Source organism: Embiotoca jacksoni, unplaced genomic scaffold (genome assembly GCF_022577435.1).
Source record: "Embiotoca jacksoni isolate LCO1_2020_lvr unplaced genomic scaffold, fEmbJac1.0.p SCAF_113, whole genome shotgun sequence".
In the NCBI taxonomy this organism is placed as follows: Eukaryota; Metazoa; Chordata; class Actinopteri; family Embiotocidae; genus Embiotoca; species Embiotoca jacksoni.
Window position 1 is genome coordinate 442,240 of NW_027185245.1, and position 22,219 is coordinate 464,458.

The 22,219-nt window shown below is 43.9% G+C and overlaps 2 protein-coding genes across 2 annotated transcripts in view; both read right to left on the reverse strand.

Annotated features, from left to right (window-relative positions):
- LOC138194776 (sterile alpha motif domain-containing protein 9-like) lies at positions 1–9,970 on the reverse strand. The gene is made up of 4 exons (XM_069143753.1): positions 9,921–9,970; positions 8,218–9,636; positions 6,540–6,602; positions 1–5,834 (listed from the first exon to the last, which is right to left on the reverse strand). The coding sequence occupies exons 3-4, from the start codon at positions 6,541–6,543 to the stop codon at positions 1,219–1,221; spliced, it is 4,620 nt and encodes a 1,539-aa protein (XP_068999854.1). The 5' UTR covers positions 6,544–6,602; positions 8,218–9,636; positions 9,921–9,970; the 3' UTR covers positions 1–1,218.
- The window catches only part of ern1 (endoplasmic reticulum to nucleus signaling 1), a 22,139-nt gene continuing 9,642 nt past the window's right edge, over positions 9,723–22,219 (reverse strand). The window contains exons 6-22 of the mRNA XM_069143756.1: positions 20,949–21,071; positions 20,349–20,450; positions 20,002–20,263; positions 19,284–19,362; positions 18,755–18,914; positions 17,782–17,897; positions 17,486–17,674; positions 16,654–16,918; positions 16,458–16,548; positions 16,167–16,356; positions 14,977–15,076; positions 14,630–14,829; positions 13,758–13,905; positions 13,261–13,388; positions 12,550–12,673; positions 11,755–11,822; positions 9,723–11,664 (exon numbers count right to left, since the gene is read on the reverse strand). Coding sequence (XP_068999857.1) covers positions 11,113–11,664; positions 11,755–11,822; positions 12,550–12,673; positions 13,261–13,388; positions 13,758–13,905; positions 14,630–14,829; positions 14,977–15,076; positions 16,167–16,356; positions 16,458–16,548; positions 16,654–16,918; positions 17,486–17,674; positions 17,782–17,897; positions 18,755–18,914; positions 19,284–19,362; positions 20,002–20,263; positions 20,349–20,450; positions 20,949–21,071 — 2,897 coding nt within the window. The 3' untranslated portion in view covers positions 9,723–11,112. The remainder of the gene's footprint in view (positions 11,665–11,754; positions 11,823–12,549; positions 12,674–13,260; positions 13,389–13,757; positions 13,906–14,629; positions 14,830–14,976; positions 15,077–16,166; positions 16,357–16,457; positions 16,549–16,653; positions 16,919–17,485; positions 17,675–17,781; positions 17,898–18,754; positions 18,915–19,283; positions 19,363–20,001; positions 20,264–20,348; positions 20,451–20,948; positions 21,072–22,219) is intronic.

Genomic DNA, 22,219 nt, shown 5'->3' on the forward strand with positions numbered 1-22,219 from the left:
TGAGGCTTGGAAAAAAAAAGAGGCTTTATTCCTTTCACTGACATCTTTCACATATTTATGAACACTAATACACAGTAAAATATTTCTATGTTAAAAAAAAAAGCCATTCCTTGCCAGAAAAACAACTGCAGTCTAACTGGCTTCCTTTGCACTTTTATCTTCAGAAAGAATTTTCAAAGTTTGTGAAATATATACAGCATTGATACGAACACTTTTTAAAAACATTTTTCTTTTGCACGTCAGTATGTACATTCTTTTCCAACTGTGCATAACATTCTTCTGTAGCTTCTAATACATTATTGTCAAAATACAGACTCAATTACCATAAAAATAATTCAATTCATTCTATTCAGAAACAGTTGCAATTACTTCCATTGCTTCCTATTATCCTGGAAAATAAAAAAAGTAACTGAAAGCTTCAAAGATGAATTTAAAGCCCAAACATTTAGGAAGGGTTCACACGTGGAACCAAAATCTATTTGGCGATCAAATCACAAGTGAACAACTGACGATAGAGTTTGAATGCTCACATTTTAGTCAAGTCATACAATTAGCCACAGACTGCTTCTCTTGTGTAGATGGAAGATTTTATTTTGCTGTTTAGCCGAATCACCAATCGTGAGACAGTTGCCAAAATCCAAGCACAAATGGTCACTATATGGTTTTGAAATGCAATTTAATGCCAGGTGTGACCGACAGTCCATCTAAGCCAGAGCTACAATCAATCTGAAAATGAAAAGATTCTACACATAGGTCCTGAACGGAACATTTAAAGTTTCTATTAGCACTTACACTCAGCTGTAGAGTAGAAAAAAATGTTTACATAGTTATTATTCATTTATAAATTCAGAGTGAATTGTGTCATGGTCCAGGTTAAACATGTTCATATATACTTTGGTTAATGATTCTCATAACACTTTGGCTGTATTTTTGAGTAAACTTGTATATACAAATAGAAAAAAAAAAAAAAAAAAAGTAAAAGAATACAAAAACAATGATAGAAAATTAAAATATCGCTCCATCTTACAGCTTCTGAAACAATGCAATATTCACACCATGACGTGTGCCTCAACATCTTTAGTTTTAGCTTTACAAATATTTCCAAACTGAGGACCTCACAAAGCTTGTGACTTTTGAAGAGACATTCATAGTCTCTTCTTACTTTTGGTAATAAGGTGGACACTCAGCCCACACTTCGGCTACTTGTTCAATGATAGGCTATTTATTCACAAGGATGTTGCAGGCTACGGGGCCTCGAAAGGTGAACCCCAAGTAGAAGGTGATGTTTTCATTACTATGAGGCACCGAGGGGACGTAGAGAGGCAGGATATTGAACTTCTTCTTCCGAGGACCTTCAAGATAAACCACTTTATCTTCAGTCCATCCAGAAACACATTTCAGCATTTTGGCAATGTCTGGCATTTTCCATGCCTCTCCACTAAGCCACATCATGCGTTTCACAGAGACTGAGAAAACCTTTGTGAGTTTTTCAAACTTTTTCTTGTGGACAAATTTATCCAACCCATTCCCTTTTCCCAGAAAGAAATGGGTGTAAATCCTCCTTTTTCGCTGGGGAATGTCTTTCATCTTGGTCCAGTAGTCTTTTTCCAGGTGTTCAACGGCTGATTGCACGATTTCATATTTGGCTTCTTTCTCCTGGTCTGTGTCTTGATCCTCGGGCCAGAATAGCAAGGTAAGCAAGAACAGTGCATTTGGCAAACATCTCCTTTTATCAGATGGGAACTGACGGCAAAGCGCCTGTAGATCTTTCAGAGGAGCTACTTTTGGATTTCGTGGCGACAGGCAGTTTAGAGAGATGTGGGCCATTATGTAATTCACAATATCCCTTTGACCAAAGTTGGCGTTGATTGGATTTCTGGGGTAGAGAGAAACGATATACTCAAGAAGACGTACTGCATCCTTTTGGTCGGTTAACTTGTTGAGGATGGATGTTACATTACCACCGCCAAGTTGATAGATGATCATGCGTTTTTGGAAAACAGATAGGTTGTCTGGGATCGACTGACCCGGTTTTAGAAGTGCAGTAGAATACGCTTCACTGAAGTACTTCCCATACTCAGAAGACTTTTTTGCCAACCATTTCAGAGGATGGCTTATCTTCTCTTCCAGACTTTCAGGTGTCTCATCTTCATCCTGACCAATGTCTGTCTGGAAGTAACTGAGGTCCTCTGAAATCCATTCCAAGGCATCTTGCATTATCTTGTGGAGATTTTTCAAATCGCCATGAAATGGTCCCCAGGCATCTTCAACCTCCTCAGGAATGTAATCTGTTACCAGGTACTTCATACATTCTGAATGGCCATTGCCTCTGTTTACAAATACTTGCAATGAAGAGATCAGTTTGAGCAGGCTGCACCCAACTTCGACTTCAGCAAAATATCCTGAGCTGTTAACATTTTCCATATCAGCAGCAGCTGCTCTCTCACATTCCTGAAAACACTCAAGGGCTTTCAGTGCAGTCGCCACAGCATCCGCTGTATTTTGGGCGGTCTTTGGTTTGTTGTCATTATCAATTGCTTTGCATTTTGCTTGGAACCATTTTCTGTACACCTGCCCTTTTGTGTCGAGTATGTACGAGTTGTTGGGCAACTGTTTAGCTGCCGTCTCTGCCCAGTGTTTTGCCTCTTCAAACTTTTCATAAGTATAATGAAGGCGAGCAAGTTGCTGAGCAAAGAAAGGATCTTTATGGAAACGCTCGAACGCTTCCTTGAGTAACTCGATAGCTTTGTCTGGGCTCTTCTCATTGTCACACACATGCTCAATGAGAGGAGAGAAAAAACTATCATATTCGTCCCCTTTGCTAATTCTGGATCGCCTTATCAAAAGATGTCTCAGAAATGTGTGGTACTCGTCCCTTCCAAATCTGTGCTCGAAAAGCACATTCTCGCAGAGCAACTCCATTGCCAAACTGCTTTGGGTCTGCTGGGTTCCCAGAAGTTGTTGGAGAATTTCTTTTGCAACGAGTGGGTGGATGATTCGGATTGATTTAATCTGTGTCTTGTCATCTCGAAGATGCAAGAAGACTAGTTTAGCCTGATCACTGAGTGACATCTCAAACTTATGCTGGCGAAACCTGTCCAAGTGGAGGGTTAAAGAAAGCAGTGCTTCACAATGGGACTGAGAGATGAATGAGTTTTGAACATACGTGTTCAGCAATGCTACAAAGTGAATGAGTTTTGTGACAACAGATTGACGGTCAATGTCTTGGAGCAAATGTTCCACAAACATTTGAACGTATTCCTCACTGAATCCTTCACTCATCAAAACAAATGTCAGGATGAAGTCATGCTCATAATGCTCCTTGAGGTCCTCTCGTTTTCCAGCAAACTTTTTCTTCTCTTGAGGAGACAGTTTGTGAGTGACGGAGACGTTCTGTAAGGGAGACTCCCTGCATCTCCTCTCTGGATCATGGGAACGTCTGCAGCTCAACAAAATGAAACTTACAGTTTCATACGGGATTCGCTTGATGTTAATGGCCACCTCTAGCTCATGCCTGAGATTATCTAGATGTTCTTTGTCTGAGTCTTCAATGAGGAGCAGCACAGGAAGACACCTCAGTGGATCTTTTTCTTCATATTCTCTCAGATCAAATGCATGTTGTGCAACAACAGCAGCCGGGTAAGAAGGCTTCACAACGGCACACCTTAGATCTTTCCTGTTGTTCCACAGCACCTGTCTAGCCACAGTGCTTCCTCCACTTCCTGGGTGATGGTAGATGTTTATAATATTCACTGGAGTTTGATCTGCATTGTATTTCAAAGCATCTTTGAGAAGTCGGGAAGTTTCACGATAAGCATCTCTTTCAATTACCTCTCCAACATGCTTGTGCTCAGCAAGCCAGAAATTCAACCAAGTCACTCTTCCACCTCGGTAGAACTGGCCTTCAATGTTTGCCTTCTCCTCATTGATGAAATCTATGTTTGTTTCATCACAATGATTGACCATCAGAATTTCCAGAGAATACATCTGTTCCTCTACCTGTGTTTCAAGAAGGCATGTCCCTTTCACAAAGATTGGCAAGTGTTTGCGGGCACATGCTTTTGTGGGTTGTACAAGCTGCAGAGTTGCATTAACGTGACTCATTTTCATCCCAACAACACTGGAATTATTTACAGCTTCTTTTCCACATGAACCCTCTGCAAAGCTTTGCCACTTCTGGAAGTTTTCCTCTGATTCACAGATGCAGATGATGTCTTCATGGCCTTCCATGTCTGTGAAAAACTCATAAAAGGTGTGCATGAGTGGTTTCTCAACTGGTGATGTGAGAAGGAAAATGACCTGGAAGGTACCTTTTGGCAAGATTTGCTTACAGATCAAAGACACAGTTTCCCGCAAGAATGTCATTTTGGTCTTGATCCAAGTCATTTCATCGCGTGGAGTTTCATTTCCTTTGAAATCAGTGCGGCCATTACAAAAGATCCAACTAGTTTGCTCGAACAGATGCAAGTGGCTTGCAAATTCTTCGATGCTTTTGCCACCGGAAATCCTATAGCTCTGCAGGAAATGCATGTTTGCAGCATGATGATCAAGGTATCTACTGCATAGGCCTGATATTTTTGAGTCTGGGTCAAAGTCAAACACACAGAACATTTTCATGTTAAGGAGCCACTCGATGTTGCAAAGGTCATCAGGTGTGAATTTGCTTGTGACCAGTATGAACCATTTTTCTTTTTCCATGAATTTCTTTCCACTAGTCATTAGCATTGTGAGTTTCCTTCCAAGGTCTTGGCAGATTCCTGGACCGCTGAGGAACTGATTTTTCTCTGCTTCCTCTCTTTGAGCATCTCGATCTTTGACTCGCTCGTGAAAATCGCTCAAGTCTTTGTCGCTCACCGGCTCGGTTTTTGAACCCACCCGCCGCAGAATCACTTCTTTCTCAAATTCTACTTTGTTAACTGACTCTTTGAAGTTTGGCAGGCGGACTGCGTACACCTTGTTCTTAACGATACTAATTGAAGGCACGATGTCAACCTCTATCACGAACCTCTTTTCTGTACTTTGTAGATCCATAACCTCAATGAACCTTGGCGGTCGCACACATTGCCGCACGTGCTCCTTGTTAGAGGAGAAACTCCTTTCAATGTAGTCCAAAGCATCTACATAAATGTCCCTCTCTTTTACAGGGATCCCTTTTATTTCCCCATGCACGTACCCTGCATCTTCCTTGCTGTCCATGACACCAAAGTGTATTGTGCCATTTGATCTGATGTTCATACAGCCAGTCGCAAATTTAAGAACCTCTTTGGCAAACTTAGCTTGGAGTCTTGTGCGATCCAATTCAGCAGCAGTGGCAAAAGACTTAAATTCACGGCATGGAGATGTCAGATTAAAAGCACCAGATTCAGGTTGCAGGACTCTCTGCTTTACATATATGAAATCAATCCCTTCCTGATCAAATGGCCGTGGTTTGCAGTCATCCTTTGAAGTCAACGTGCATTGTTCCTGAGCAGTTTGTCTCTCCTCAACGATATCTTGATCTGTCACAGGAATCTGAGCTGGACGACCTTCACTTATTGTTGGATTGTTCTTCTGCTCCAGCTCAGTTTTTTTGCTGCTATTGGGCTTTTTCTTTTCCTGACATTTTTGCTGGGAGTGGAGAAGCTCATCTCTTCTTTGGATAATTAAATGAGCAGGCCCCAGTTTCATGCATACCTTTGACTTCAAAAAGTCCTCATTCAGTGTAAGAAGGATTTGTCCATCTACTTCTTCTTCGTAGAGCTTTTCTATGTACTGCTCCTTCACCCCAATCGATCTTAGCCAGGTGCTGACTTCCGATTCTGTCCAATTCTTGGGTGACTGCTCAGGTTTGTCAGCTGAACAGTGAAAAGAAATACAAATCAATGGGTTTGATTAAAAGTGACAGTCTCAAAGAAATACAGATGGGATGTTTGGTGTAATTTTAGATTTTGTAATCAAATCACATGAAAAGCAAAAGCCAACCACGTGTTAGTCTGTAATCACATTAGCTTCCAATATTGACATCCCTCTCCAGCACAAGCTAGTTCATTAATGCTGGAGACTTTATCTACACATTTACACAATTTACACATCAAGTAAATACAGAGCAACGTTGGAGACCTGTTTCTAGCCAAGAAAACAAAACAGTGAAAGTGTGCTCTGTAAAACCCGAACAAATTTGCTAAAAAACATATAATTGACCAGAACTACAGAGTTGGGTAATAAATTGTGACCCCATTCACACTGTACACACTCATCTGACTCAATAAAATTAATATAAAAATAATTATTGCTGCACCTTTAAAAACAGATTGTAAATGTAAAGCTTTACTTTAACAAAAAAAAAAAACAAATAGCTGAAGGATTTTGTGTTTGTATCGTGCTACATTATACCATGACTATTATATCATGCTGATAAAGCCAAATCTGTGATTCACAAATTTACTTTAAGAGAAAAGAAAAATAATAAAGATAAATTCAGACTAAAGAAAACCAAAACCACCAAAAGAAAGTATGCAAATATTTAAAAGGGACATCTCATAGAAACCAGTTACACTCACCCATGATTTCCTTTCTGTTTTTCACATTATCAGTGTTGGCGTTTACTCACTGTCACTTTCCACCTGAAAAAAAATATGATACAGTTTTTCAGTCCATTATTATCTTGCAGGCTCATTTATCTTTCCAAACTTTGTGGTGAAATTTTGAAGCTAAAATCCCAAACAGCTGTGAGTTCAGTTCATCCTTCCTGACACAGTCACATCAAGCTCCATGTAAAACGCTCTTGAATTTTACATTTGCAGGTCTACATCAAAGTCACTCAAGATAACAGCCTGGCTAATACTGGGTTTTTGAACGTAAATATTGATATCGAGTTAAACAATATTTCGGCATTTATTCAAAAATAAAACATAATTTTAATAATCACAAACAAGTTTCTTAAGGATCCTGTCTCGGTGTCATGTTTTACTCCGCCTGGGCATGAAAAATAAATGCATGCAAGTACAAAGAGAGATACAAATCTAAGAAGGTAGGAGGTCTGGGGTGGCTGAATCGAACAAACAAGACATTTATTTACCCAGAAGACCGGTGTTCGAGTTTGTGAGAAAGCAAAAATAAGCGTGAATTTATTTTAAGTAATGTTAATTTAGGTTACACACATAACATATTAAATTCCCGTAATGTACCTTAAGTAACTGATACCATGATCTTTTTCTAACCCTCAGCAGTTTTTGTCAGGAGTCCGTTTTTTTCCTGTTTTGCCCCCGATCACCTCTCCTCCTGTGTCCCCTCAGTCCCCTGTCTGCTTAAATGTCTTTAAATATACATTAACATGAATCCAACATATTGTATAAATGGAGGCAGAAGATGTTATCTTTCAGTCAGAAATGCACACATTCAGCGACACAAAGCAGCTCTCTGGAGCTGGGCACCGGTTCACTCAAAGCGTGAGACGAGCCTGGACCTGTCACTCCAAGCCTTCCGCACACAAAGCGGAGGACCCGCCTCTATCGCTGCTGTGCCAATCACAAGGCCGCATGTTACACGCATGCTCTGTGATTGACCGAGAGCCTATTCAGTCCCCAGCTGACTAAGATCCCTGACATAAGCTGCAATATTATTTGAAACGGAAATGCCATTTTAAGGAAGAAAAAAAAAAAAAAAAAAAAATCTCCCTGATACCAGTATTAGTAGGCCACCCTACTCACTGTACCTCACACGTTTAAAATAAAAACATGAATATATGAACCTGTGTATAATTTGAATAGCTTAGTATTGAATGCACAATAAACAAGGTATGTTTATACATGGCACGAGGCCCAGTTTAATATAAAACACAATTTTATAAAATATATATATAGTAGGGGGTCCCTGCTCCATCTCTCCATCAGTTTGGGGGTCCTTGGCCTGAAAAACCTTGAAGACCCCTGGTTTAACGGGACGTCGTAAATGTCGTAACATCCACTCGTGATCGTAAAAAATACAGGATATTTGTGAAACCTGGTTAGGCGTGTGGAAACTGTTCTCATTTAAATCACTAAACGACCGCACAGAAAATACCACATTTTACACCCAGAACCAGGCTGCAAACTTACTTTGGAGCATAACATCAAGCGTATGTAGTGATTTTTTTAAGGGTACACAGTACATGGCGCCCTACGTGGAGAGATGATTTACCGTTATGAAGGCGAAAAACAAAAACCGTTAAGACCAACAAAACGCGATCATGATTCTTACCTCTGATAAATACCGACAGAAGACAAAAGACTGTTCAGTCAAATCCGGTTTTGCAGGAAAAGACTTGCTGCAGCTCTCGACCCTTCCCTGTCGTCCGTCGGTACTTTTGGGCGGTCTGGGACCCACTGAATCTGCTCAGCGGCGTCAGTTTCGTTTACCAGGAAAAGGCTGCACACGGTGCATCAGGGCAGAACTATGCACGACTCTTCCTCCCACCGCTCGTTCAAAACCACAAGCAATCGTCTCAGCATTTTGTCTTCTGACGGGACCAGAAACCGCAGAGCAACTCGTGTTGCTGCAAGCTGATCAATGCCATTAAAAATAAATAAATAAATAAACTGATGTCGGATTAGCTTTAGTTACTTAAATCGCATGTAGGATAGTGAGTGTTATATACTTTTCATTAATGGCAGAGATTTGTCTCCATTTCAAGTCTCAGGCACAAGAAAGTGTAAAAATAGAAAGGCATTAGTTCACAGGTCTCCTACATCTGAAAACCTAAAAAGGTATTTAACACTTTGGCTGGAAGACAAGAGACAGAACCATCCTAATGAGAAGAAAGAGAGAGGGGGGGGTCACCTGAGCAGTAAAGGGATGTTCATCACTCATTATCATTATGTAAGTTGTTTTCAGTCACACACCAGTAATAAAGCAGGGAGTGACCATTTTACCAGAGACGGTATGAACAAATCGCCCTAAAAATATTTAATGCTCAACAAAGGAAAAACAGACACCACTGAATACTGCCAATCACTATTAGAAGAAACAATACCACATCGGTGTCAACGAGTTCTTAAATCAGAGCATGTAGTATTTGTACTTTGTAGAAACGTGGTAATGTAACAAAAGCGTCATTCATGTCAGTACGACATGTGGTGGTGTGTGCTGTCGTGCTTGGACTGCGTTTATGTTTTTATGACATGCTGATGTCGATGTGATGTAGTTGCTACTAATAAAGCAGTACAAAAAAAAAAAAAAAAAATTGACAACGAGTGAGAGCTCACCGTTAATACATTCGAGTGGATCTTTGTTTGTGGTCCTTTTAAGTACAATTTTGTTTGATGATGTTGCTAAATCTTGCCGTTCTGAAAATGTACCGTATTTCAGCCTCCCACGTTATTTGGAGTCGTTTGCGGCATCTCGAGTAGGTCAGCGGTTGGAAGAGTGAGGACAGTAAATCGCAGTATTCGTTCCCTCCTTTTCGCCCGTGTTTCAGTGCAACGGGGGGGGGGGGGTCTGAAAACCTGGTAATTCAGTCACAGCCTCCACACAACCTGGGCACGCCTTCACCTGGAGGGCTTCTACTGGATCGTGTTCAGTTGTCACGTTCCAAACGTCTAAGTATGAAATGCGCGCAGATAAAACTCTAACCGATGGTAACTGTAGCAGTCGCTAACCCAGACGAGCAGCCGGAAGCTCCTGTAAATCACAATATTTCTTATTTTAGGAACAGACAGAAGTTAAACGTTCTATATTGCAGCAAGATCAATGAACAAGCAAAATGCTAGTATAAAAAAAAAAAAATAGAATTTAATGTGCAAGTCATTAACTTCACTTTGACACCCTTGAAAAGTTATTTATACATGAGCATTTTGCAGCCTGACTCCTACGCTAACATTAGACTCCATAAATATGAGGATTAAATTACCTACTGTATTCAGATGTCACCCTGAACACCCTTTGGAACAGTCCACTTAACTTACCGAGTCAGCAGTCCGGATTGACAAAAGAGAAGCAGTCTAGCAGCATTAACTGGAATCAAGCACATTTAGCATAGTCAATTTTAAAGATCTGTACTCGCACAGTACAGTGATATTAAAAAAAAAAAAAAAAAAAAAAAAAAAAAAAGGCACATCGGCCATATTAAGTGATTTCTCAACAATGATTCAAATTCTGAATCAGTCTATACAAAAATATACACACAGTATCTGTGCAGTGAACAGGCTCACTGAGAAATACACAACATTGCACAATAAAACTACTCAAGTGTTCAACATCTGGACGTTTTCCACGCTGGGCGGGTGGGTCGACCGATATGTTTTTTTTTTCGGGGCCGATAACGATACAGAATATTTGTAAATCGAGGACACCGATAACTGATATTTGCAATCGATATATATATATATATATATATATTTCCTGCCAATGCCATTAGCCACCGTCCGTGATCTTACATAATGCCGTGTGACATTTTTCTGCCCTGTCCTCGGCTGAATGCATAACGGCACAAAAAAAAAATTAAATAAAAATAAAATGTTGGTTTAACTAACCGACATGAAGTGATACAGCGAACGGCTACGGTGTCGGGATTCAGTTTTACTAAACGCAAAAGTGTGTCATTAAACTAACAAACACGAAGTGAGATAACGAGTCGCTACGCGAGACCAACTTTTATCAGCGGGTCTCCAGTCACGGACGGGCCCAGCTCGTCCGTGACTGGAGACGCCTTCGGCGTTGATAAGACGCTGATCGGGAGGCCGCAACCAATCAGCCAAAGCGGGCCGATAATCGGCCGACCCCCCCCCCACCCCCCGGTGGAGACCAGGTACTTCCGGGACAAACACTATTTTGGACATGCTGTAATAAAATGTTTTAAAAAAAAATTCTCTCATTGCTCAGTCCAGCTACATGAAAATATCCAACAATAACCTTGTTGGTTATCCGACTTCTTCTCGGCAGAGACAGACTCGTGGACAGACTTGTGTCGTGGGGTCAGCAGAAGGCACTTTTAATGCGGTGTGCAGCTGCTGCGCCTGGCAGCGGATCCCGGGCACTGCAGGCCTGGTCCTCTCGCCAGCTCGCCTCGCAGCAAAAAAAAAAAAATTGAGCCCCGCAGGGTTCCCCACTCCTTAAGGCAACGCTCCCGTCTGCGCCGGGTCCATCCTCCGACTCAGCTCACACCGGTTCTTTGTCCAGCGGTGGAGGATCGGCCGGCGCGGGCGTCTCCGGCCGGCCGGGGTCACTTTGCCCGAGAGGGAGTGGCGGCGAGTCGGAGGCGAACGCGGGCTCCACGGTCCGACTGCGCGAGTCGGCGTCTGCGGACGGCGCCGGCTCTGCAGGCCGCACCGTCCCAACCGGACGCCGCGAAGACACGGGCTCCTCCGCCGACGAGGGCGCCGACTCGGCACGTGCCACGCGGCAGACTTGCGCAAGCGGCGGCGGCGAATGTGTGAGTTCCTGGGGTTGTGAGGAAGGAAGTGAAGCGCGAGCGCACGGCTCGTTCAGTCTTTGAGACCCGTCGGGCGCACACCGGGCCGGCGTTTTTGCGAGCTGCTCCGTGGCGGCGTAGTAAGGCAGGAACGGCCTCTCGGCCGCGCAGGTCCGCATGGCCAGGTAGGTGTGCATCAGCAGGTGGGGGAAACGGGACGTGAAGTAGGAGACAAAGTCGTCGGGGATGGAGCCCAGAGTCTCCTGCACCTCGGCGGGCAGCTCTCGGTAATGGTGCTTCTGTGGATGCAAGTTCGACCCGTGAGTCCAGACGGCAGAAACCGGTTTCATTTGTACGCGGCAGTTCGCCGCGTGAGAATACACGCTTACCTTGTTTCTCATCGCACGCAGCAGGTCTCTGACCGAGCCGCCCTTGTAAGAGCGGAATTTACGCAGATCTGACACAGAAACAGAAAACAAAGAAACCCAAAAAATGAATCCATCATTGTTGTCCGACGTGGAACTCGCAAACAGGAAATCCTGAAGTCGTAATACAAGTTTTAGTTTTATCCTGTAAGTGAAGCTGAATCTCGAACTGAATATTGGGAAAACAAAATTTAAATAGGTGGGATGCATGTTTTTCAATGTTTTCATCCAGTCCGGTTAGTTGCTCGAGTGTTTTAAAATGAATGAGAATCTATTAAAAAGGACAAACTGGTGGTGCTTTTGCGAACGTAAAAAAAAAACACACGAGCGACACACGTTTATCGGTCTGTATCTGCCTGCCCTTCACGCCTCTCTGGTCAAATCACGACTATCTGGCCTTAGTGGTCAGTAAAACTTGAGCCAAAAGAAGAAGTCCAAAAGAGATTCAGCGGAGGTTGTGATGCTCAGTAGATGACGCCGCTGGCGGGAAGCAGCGGGCTTACTTCCCCCAAACACACTTAAGACATTCGCCAGTGACGGGATAAAGCATCCGGTTGAACGGTGAAAGTTCAACAGAGCACATTTCCAACCAGCTCTAAACTGAAACACGACCCGAGTCAATGCAATACTGCGACCAACGAGTTCAACGCGACGCAGCGCACGAGAAGACCGTTTCTGAACGGGTGGGGGGGGGGGGGGGGGGGGGAATCCAGGAGTTTGGTTACAATGCGAACAACATGTCAGATTACAGTCTCCTACCCGTCTGCAGTGGCACTGTGATGTGCTCTCTCCAGTCACACTTGACGACGGCCCTCCCCTCTCTCTCGAGCTGTCTCACGATTGGTCCGTCCAGCGGCTCCTTTTCGATCCTGTCACTCACATCCTGCAAACAGCCACAGGCAACAGAGTCTGTGAATATCAACCAACATGCCCAGCAGGGGGCCTGCAGCGTTGCAAAAAAAGTATTATTGTACACACAAAAAAAACAAAACAACTCATTTTGGAAATGAATGTGTCCCATTTACATGAAGACAGGTGTCAACAAGCCAACCAATTAAACATGATTTACATCCTGCATGTTCATATTTGGCCAAAGGTGGTTTTCGTTTATCCTACAAACTTTTATACAAACATCTAATACAGACAACCTGGCATTACTGCTGAAATTCTTAATGCGTGCACATGCAGATTAATATTATCTGCATATTCACCTGTATCTATACGAAGAAGCTTATTAATGAAAAATACAGGCAGAATAAACAGGATTTATACAATTTTGAAGAAACCCCGAGTGTGTGTGTGTGTAGACTAATCTATAGTAGCACGGTGCACTGGCAGTCTGTCATGCACCAAGATGTGGTTCGAGTAAGCGGCGGTTGAAACCACGTCGGGCGCAGTCTAAAGTCTAAAAAAGGTACGATCTCCCCAGACATGCAGCGACGTCATCAGGTGCGTCGACATGCGACCAACCTGAAAGAACTGCAACTCTTTCTCCAGGCTCCAGAAGAAAGGGTGTTTGAGGACACTTTCAGCTGAGGGCCTCCTGTGGGGATCCACGCTCAACATCTGCTCGATTAGATCTCTGGCTACAATGTCTCCTGGTGACGGGACACAAAACGTGCAGGTTCAGACGTCGTGCTCGTAAAAAAAAAAAGGTAAAGCTCGACAACATGCAAACTAAGGTGATGTCTACATATGCGTTGTCTACTTGCCGAATCAAGACCCGGCAGAGTTGACAAACTTTTGTGTGTGTGTGTGTGTGTGTGTGTGTGTGTGTGTGTGTGTGGGGGGGGGGGGTACTTCAAGTCAGCTGTAAATCATTTTTGACATCAAGAAAGAAATCCCACACATGTGCAGCAGACAACCATCCAGCCCATCTTCTCCACCTGACCGTAGCTACCGCTCCGTTGCCGTAACAACCCAACGACGTGACCGGAGAGGACGACCCCAGAGGTCCGAGTTCTCACCGTGTCTGTCACTTTGCAGATGGTCGAGGCCGTACGTGCCCAGTAGGATGTTCGCTTGCCTCTGCAGAGATTTGCCAAAAGGGTGGCTTCCCTGGGACACCACGTAGTAGAAGACGCAGCCAGCAGAGAAGAGGTCAACTGCGCAGGTCTACGAGGGGATAAGGACAAAGAAAGAAAGAAAGAAAGAAAGAAAGAAAGAAAGAAAGAAAAGCATGCGGGAGGTCACGGCGCGGCATAATATCAAACGCACAACATTAAAGAACCGTCATCACCAGCACTTAAAAAAGGTAAAGCCACTACCCAGCAGATGATACAGACACCAAAACTGCTGGCACGAGCAGCGAGCTCCTCGTGATCATGCTCATTTGAATTCCAGCAGGCGGCCGCTCGCGTTTACCTTTCAAAAGTATTTCAACGAGTATCCGCTGTACCGTAAACCAGATTAAGTTTATAAGCACACATTTTCTAATTCGTATGCGTTTTCGAAGAGAGTCTGCCTTTACGTTACGCGTGTATGCTTCACGCGAAGGTAAATACAACGAACTGTGAATACCCAGTAAGCAACAGCCAACGTGTGGCGTGGCGTCTATTTAACAGCGTTGTCGCCATACACATTTTTAAGGTTGGGTTCCATCGTCCGTGAGGAACCTTTTTGATGAAAGGTTGCTCCTCCCGGCTCATAACAGAGGCCACTCATTCACCAGTCTTCAGCTTGAACCTCCACCTTCTCGGCTGTGGAAAGGCATCGCTCGTAAAAGGGAAGTGGTCGCGCACTTGAACGGGAAGTGTATTTTTTTTTTTTAGGGAACCCTAACATCCAGCCACGCTCATAAACGGCGGGATAAAGCTGTAAAAGTCAACCGTTCCCTCACCGGGTTGTCTTCGCAGTCCTCGCTGAGAACCTCCGGAGCGATCCAGCCCTCGGTGCCCGGCACGCCAGACCTTCTGCTGAAGCTGTGGCGGCCCACTGCCAGCTTCTTACACAAGCCGAAGTCCGAGATCATGGCCCGGACGCGACCGTGAGCGTTGGGCATGGACACCAGAATGTTGTGGGGTTTCAGGTCTCTGTGGACTGGAGGGGAAGGAAGACGGCGGGGACAAAAAAAAACGAGCCGTCAAGACCCTTCAGCTGTTTGGCCGCAGTTCTAGCGGTGCGCAATAACCAAGTGATAAAAAAAAAAAAAAATGACAAGTGATTTTTGCATTCCGTGTTTTATACCGATGTTGAGGGAGTGCAGATGGGCCAGTCCCGACATGGCTTGCTGAAGAAGCGTAACGGGCTCGAGTCCGTGACGGTTGAAGTCCTTTTTCTCCACATACTGACGAGATGAAAGAAAGCAGTTAAGTCAATTTCAACGTGGGAAGTACTTCATTGTAGGTTTTTGCGCTTTCTTTTGAAATGACATGTCAAAAGAAAAAAAAAAAAAAAAACTCGGTGGACTCGCAGCAAGACATTTTAATTACCCAGAAAAAGAATGCATCGTTCAATTCAAATTCGGGCTGCAATTAGCGAAATACTTACAACTACCACAACTTTCTGTAGCGAACCCGCTTTGAAGTATCCTTCACAAAAAAGTGCCAGAACCACACGTCCTTCCCAGTTATCTCATTTGACCCCGGGATGTACCTCTCCCGATTCTCAACCGCCACGTGGCGATGACACCTGAACTTTTGTTAAACTGCTGTGGCCTTTTCTTTATCTCCCTTTTACCTCATAAAAACTCAAACCCTTCCGCCACAAGTGACAAATTCCGCACGCTTTCGGGTGTAAAACCGCTTTGGAGACAAACATCCCGCCGGCCGAAAACCACGGGACGCCCCTTTCGGGTCACGACCGCGCCAATGCGCCGGCTCCCCCAAAGTCGACACTCTCCACACGCCGGATAACCAGAGTATTAACCGTCCCAGAAGATCCACGTCTCCCTCCTGCGGTCATACGCCACCAAAAACTCATGAACTCGCCTCTCTATCCCGAGTAGTCGGGTAGAATGACCTCACCGTTTAAAATGTGATCCGTGTTGGTACCGACATATCTCATCTTACGTTGGTGAAATGAAATAAGGGACTTTTATACGTAGTCTGAATCAAATCGTGCTAAACGTGGGCCCTCATCACCCCCCCCTCCCTTCCCCCTGAGACAGGGTATCGATGAGGTCAGCTCTAAGCGTCCATCAGAGTTATAAGTAGCGACGATCAGTACGTCGCCGGCCCAAGCCTCCACCTGCCGACGTCCAGCCTGACCGAGACGTTTCTCCCCCTCCCTCCCTCCCTCCCTGCCGGACGGACACCACTGGTGCCCCTTCTAATAACGAGAGCGAGATTTAATCCTCACGAATGAAATTGACATCACGCTACATTTCCCTAGGGAGCAAAAAAAAAAAAAAAGTGCTTAAATAATCCATTGATTACCTCCTGAAGTGATGCGGCACACAGCTCAGTGGCGATGTACTGGAACTGACGGTCCCTCTCGGTGCAGAAGTAGCGGATGACATTTGGGTGCTCATCGGACTCCCTCAGCAGCTGAACCTCTCGGTCTGCAAAGCTGAAGCATTCTGGGAGAATTCTCTTCACTGCCACTGGACGGTTGTCAAACTGACCCCTGGTGGAGAAACAGAGGAAATGCAACTTTGTGATGTAGAAATATCTCTCTGCTGTTTTACATATTAAAACAAAAGGTGTGATGAATAAGTGTTCGCTTACTTGTACACAATAGTCCCCTCAGCACCATGACCCAGGACTTCCTTTGGATGGAAAGTTATGTTGCCCACTCTGACAATGGTGGAGTCGTCCTCTGAGATCAATTTTGGACAGAAAAAAAAAAAAAAAATCGGGTTAAAAGAGTTCAAAGTATTCAGCAAGCACTGCACGCCCGTAGTCGCAATTCTGCGGCCTTTACCTCCATCTTCGTGCTCATTGGCCGAACTGCCGAGCTCAGACACAGACAGGTTGGAGTGGTTGGAGGCGCGGGGGGTGACATTGGGGCTGCTGTGGTCGGAGCACTCGGAGCGGGTGCGGGCCACCTCCAGGTAGTCGCTGTCTGGAGCCAAGCCCAGGCCCACGTCTGCGGGGGGGAAGGGCTGCTGCCTCTGGAGCAGCTCCAACCTCTCCTCCATCTGTCTCTGGAACTCCTGGTGCTGCAGCTGCTGCTGCTTGTGGACACTCTGTGGCAAGAGAGGACATTATGTGTTTATTCATGACATTCAGGTTTAAGGCTGTAAGAGTAACAAGACTGTGTTTGTGAAGTTGGTTTATCGGACACTTTCATATGCGTGAGGAGTGTTATGAACACAGCAGCGACCACACAGCTAATCTAATACTGTACTTGTATTTCCCTTTTGTGCTTCCCTGTACTTGTACTTATCTACTAAATTTAAGTTGGAAAGAATTGGATTTTATTACTCCACTATATTTTCTCAACCCCTCAGTTGGAGGCTTTCCAACCCATAAGCTGAGAACCACCAGACTAAACTGCCTACTGGATATAAATAAGTTCAAAGTAGCTCCACTTCAACTCAGTTACAAGAGCAAAAATGCCACTAAATCATTAAAACATCAGTAATAACAATGTAGTCATGCAATAAAATAAGGGGCCATTTTACGTCAATACTTTTTGATGCAAATACGTCTGTTCTTTTACTAAGCCTGCTTATTCCACACACAAAGTCATTTGTCACCATAAAGTAGTATCAAGTACACAATAGTTCACTAGTAGGTTTAGTGTGACTTACTTTGGGGTAGGTAATCACAAAGGCCACCCAGCCAGCTAGGAGAAAAGTGGAGAAGATGATGGTGGCCATATCTTTTAGGATCGAGTCAACAGGGGCCTCTGGGCGCATGGGGCGCCCGCTGGTCCCGGGTTCCTCGATAGATGTTCCCGGCAGGGAGGGGCCGTCATCCTTACCACTATCATTTACCTTCTACAACATGGAGGGAGGGAGGGACGCACAGATGAGGACAAGGCAGAAGTGAATGAGTAGATCTGCACACATGTTTGAGCACATCTCTAACAAAACTCGTGAATTACCTCCTCTACTTTCTTGTCGGTTGTAGGTGGGATGACGTTGCCTTGACTGCGAGGGAAGCTGTCGGGGAACTTTTCCAGAAGCTTGGTGTGAGCTTCAGGGGGCGTCTCATGGTGACCTGAAATACAAAAAGAGAACCTTTTAATAATCATTATTATGAGCAGCAGAATTGTTGACATTCACCCAAAAAAAAAAAAAAAAAAAAAAAAAAAAAAAAACTTTTTTCAGTTTTAAGCATTTACAGTTTGGCGTTTAAATGGCAAACAAAAGCTGTAAGGTATAACATGTCTGCGTGATTCCATTTATCGACCAGCAGAGGGCAGTCTCAGTACAACACCTTCACTTGAAGTCAGGGTTTTTCTCTACTATTTTAAGGTTTAGGTGCAGCACCCGAGTAGTTTTCGGCATTACCCGAGTAGTTTTCGGCATTACCCAAGCAAAATGAATGAAAAATAATAATGGAGGGCATCAAAACTAACTAAATGACTTTTCCCAGCTCGTATGTTGCAGTTGTTCCCCAGCAGACTGGGTCTTTAAACTTTTTGGGTGTTGTTTATTTATCAGCTTCTCTAGCTTTTCCACACTTTTGGAAAACTTCACAAAAGATATGGTAATGATAGTGGTCAAAAATTTGAAATTTCATATCTTCAATTGAAAAACAAATCATTTTCTTTGAGCAGGACCCCGAAATGTCCCACAAAGTATGTGCCCCCGAGTCTTCAACAAACTTTGGGAAACTGTGCTTAAAAGTAAAGTCTACCATGCAAGGCCCTGTGTTGAAAATGTGGTGACCATTGCTGACAGTGAAACCTCTTAACAACAACAACAACGACCACCACTTTACAAAAGGATTTCCTGATGTCAAAGCCCTGTGAAGAAACCCGAGGCTTGAAACAGTCTTCACCACAATATCGAGTAAGAAGATAAGAGGAGAAAAGGAGTTGGTCTGTCTGCTTTATGTGCTGGTGTTAGTACCTATTAGGAGCAGGTACTTCCTCATGAAGTGGATCCGGTTTCGCTCCCGGAACGCAGCATCGAACTTCACACTGGTGCTGGGTGTGATGACACACTCTTTGTCTTCCTCTGTCTCCTGGCTATCAGGACCCTCCAGCATGGGGAAGGTGCTGCCCCGAGGCTACATACACAAACATTTAAGGCGGTCGGATTAGCCGGCCCAATGGATTTACATGAGAAAAAAAAAAAAAAACGAACACTACTATTTCAGAGAGTCAGGCCTGCGAGGCAAAGTGATTTGAGATGGGGCAAGCCAAGACAAAACTGGAAGAGGATATGCGCGTACAAGCTTCTGGGCATACCTGAAAAAAAAACTGAGGACTGATTAAGAAACCTTGAAACAAGGAGATAAACTGTGAGGGAACATGACCCAACACTGACTCAAAGCTTCAACAAACAGAATACAACAGTAAACCTGTTTTGTGTTCATGTCTCAGTAATAAGTACGGTGTTTTCTTTAAATTAAGATATAATTGTAAATGGCACTCACCACCACAGTAACTCCATCGTACACCAGGGATGGAGACGCATACAGACTGGTGGAGTATTTACCCACGTACAAGGTGGCCCTTAAAAAGAAAAAGCACAGTTAAAAAAAAACCCACTTTTATTTTATAAATACCCAAATCTTTGTGCTAAATAGAAGTGCGACGATTTCGACAACAGGAGCATGTGTACCATTATGTATTCAAAATGATTGCAATACACTTTTGGGAGTTTTCTACCACCTCACTAAACAGGCGAAACTTTCACAGGAGGATCGAGCACCGAAAGTACTGTTTGTGATTTTCAGCAGAAGCAGGTGTGGACGCAGTTTATAAAAATAAAACTGAACTGAGGTGTGAAACCAGAGGTGAAACCAGGGCTTGTGGCAGCCAATTGTTAAGATATTACACGTTTAGACTCCATCCCAACACTAAGCAATCTTGCATAAATAAAAGTTGATTTTGATTTGACCCTTTTGGTGCTTCAGGTCGCTGTGATTCTTAGGAACAAAATGATCAAACACGTCCCGAGAGAACTCCCGGCCAACGCTTGTTCTGTGAATCGTATTCAACTGAATACAGTAACTGAATGAAACGGGTTTAAATATTTGAATTAATAAGTCAGCAGCCAAGTTGTGATAATTATCTAAAATATATTCTGACTGGAAGGTAACATCACGCGGTATCTACTTCAGACGTAAAGCACACAAAAGCAGCAATTACATGAATTTATTCTTGGGCTTCTTCTCCTTAGGAAATGGGTATTTCCACTGAGTGATGCGTCCAACCTCTCCAGACATGAAAGTGAGGTAACGCAGGGTTTCCACGGCAACATTAGTGTGGGAAACTTTGCGCAAGCCCTCGTGCTGCCAGATGTACATGGCCACCACCGGTGAGTTATAGTTCTGGACCCACTGAACGTCTCCCGACTCGCTGTCCACAGTCACCACGAGGCCGTCGCCATTGGAAACGAAATGAGCCATCTCTGTGGAAGACCGAAACACAGACGAGGGATTAGTACTGTCCGTCAAAAACTAAAGCGGCAAAATAGCTACTCCCGAGACCCTTACTGTATTTGGTGTCGTCGTCAGGAAGCGTGGAGGCGTAGTCAGAATAGGTGGCATTCCAGCGCAGCTCTCTGCTCTTGGTGTCATACATGGTGATGGTATATTCTGACAGGGAGATGAACAACAAGAGAATATTCACACAGAGAAAAAAAGTAATATTTGTATGACATTGCCTATGCAACCGACGCAGAAGCCGGGCTTCTAGTGTAATGTAAAAGTGGTGTTGAAAATTTCTTTTGCGAAACAAAATGGGATTCACAAAAGAGCTTTGACTTGACACCCAGTGACGAATGTATAGTTTGTAGGGCTCGAATGCTCCAGGTCCTTGACTACAATCCAGCTACCCTCAGTCTGTGGGGACAGACTGGGGGCTGGCGGTCTCGTTGAGATGAGACGAGTTAGCAGCAGAGATGAACGGAGGTAAATAATGGTTTGCCAACTGTCTGTGGTTACAGCATGCAAGACATGAACTCGTCACTGAGCATGAAGAAATCAACAACCGGATGAGATGAGCTGCAGTGACAATATTGGGGCCATGTGACAAAAAAAAAAAAAAAAGAAAAGAAAAAAAAAAAGCTGCGCTTGTGTTGGTTTTGTTTTTACCCGTGCGTCCCAGATAGAGAAGAGAGGAGGAGGGACAGAGCATCTCAGCATAGGAGGAAGTCAGGGTCTGCTGTTTCTCACCAGTCAGCAGGTCCACCACATACCACAAGTCCTGCTTCTTACCTGTACATGAGCACATAAACAAAATGATTTACCTTTGTCATGGTTACAGCATTTTCATTATTTACATAACACGATGTTCTGCTCTTTATTTACTTTATATTGCTCATCTGGCTCTACATATTGCTGCTACAGTTGACTATTCTGTACACCCGACACTTATCGCCAGGGTTACGGTTCGTTCTTTGTCCAGGTCTCCTCTGTAACAGCGATTTCTAATCTCAAATGGGACATCCTGGTAAAATAAAAGTAAAATAAAGAAAATTGTCTATTTATACCTTTCTTCTTTTTTCCTTCTTTTAAAACAAGGGTCTAATAGTGGAGACAGCAAAAACACGCATGTGATTTTGGCCCATCTAAAGAAAAGCGATTTGACTATTTTCAAGCAATTGTCAAATTTTCCCAAGAGATGCAGTCTGCATACCCAGACAGGCAAAATAACATGCAGCCTTTTAACCTTCACAGTGATGGGTGTAACCTTTCTATAATTAATGACCAACCCATTGCACCCTTGGACTGGTATCTCACCTATTTAGTCAATGCAAGGAGTGTCAGAACAGTAATACCCAAGAAACAGATTATCATGGATGAATACGAAAAAATAAATCAGAAAGGGGCTGCTTTGATTTAGAGAATGCAGATGAAGAAGGAGTTTGTCCTGATAAATCCTCCAAAACCGACTTGGCAAAAAAATTTGCACACACAAACAGGTTTAAAGATGAAGAATTTGAGCTTGTCACACTTTGCATGTGCAACATGCTTTGTGCTGGGAGCAGCTTCAGTTGAATGAGAACAAAAGCTGCACTGATAATAACTGGGGAGAGACAAATGTCACCCTCCTCCCTTTCAACAAAGACGCATCGTCACCAGGGTAGATTACCTTTCCAGCGCTAACCGTCGTCAATTCAAAAGAGCGGTGGCTACGACAGCAGGTCGAGTGGAACAGAAAGGCACTGAAATGTATCCTGTTGCAACCACATAACACCAGCTCGTTCAGGAGAGGTGATGCACGAGGACATGGGCTGCACACGATTATGGAGAAGGAAACTCATTCCATTCATTCCCACGATCAAACGTCAAGTGTTCAATACACAGATAGGTCGCAGCACGTACGGCGATGTGCTCCATCGACGGGCATGAAATAACTACTT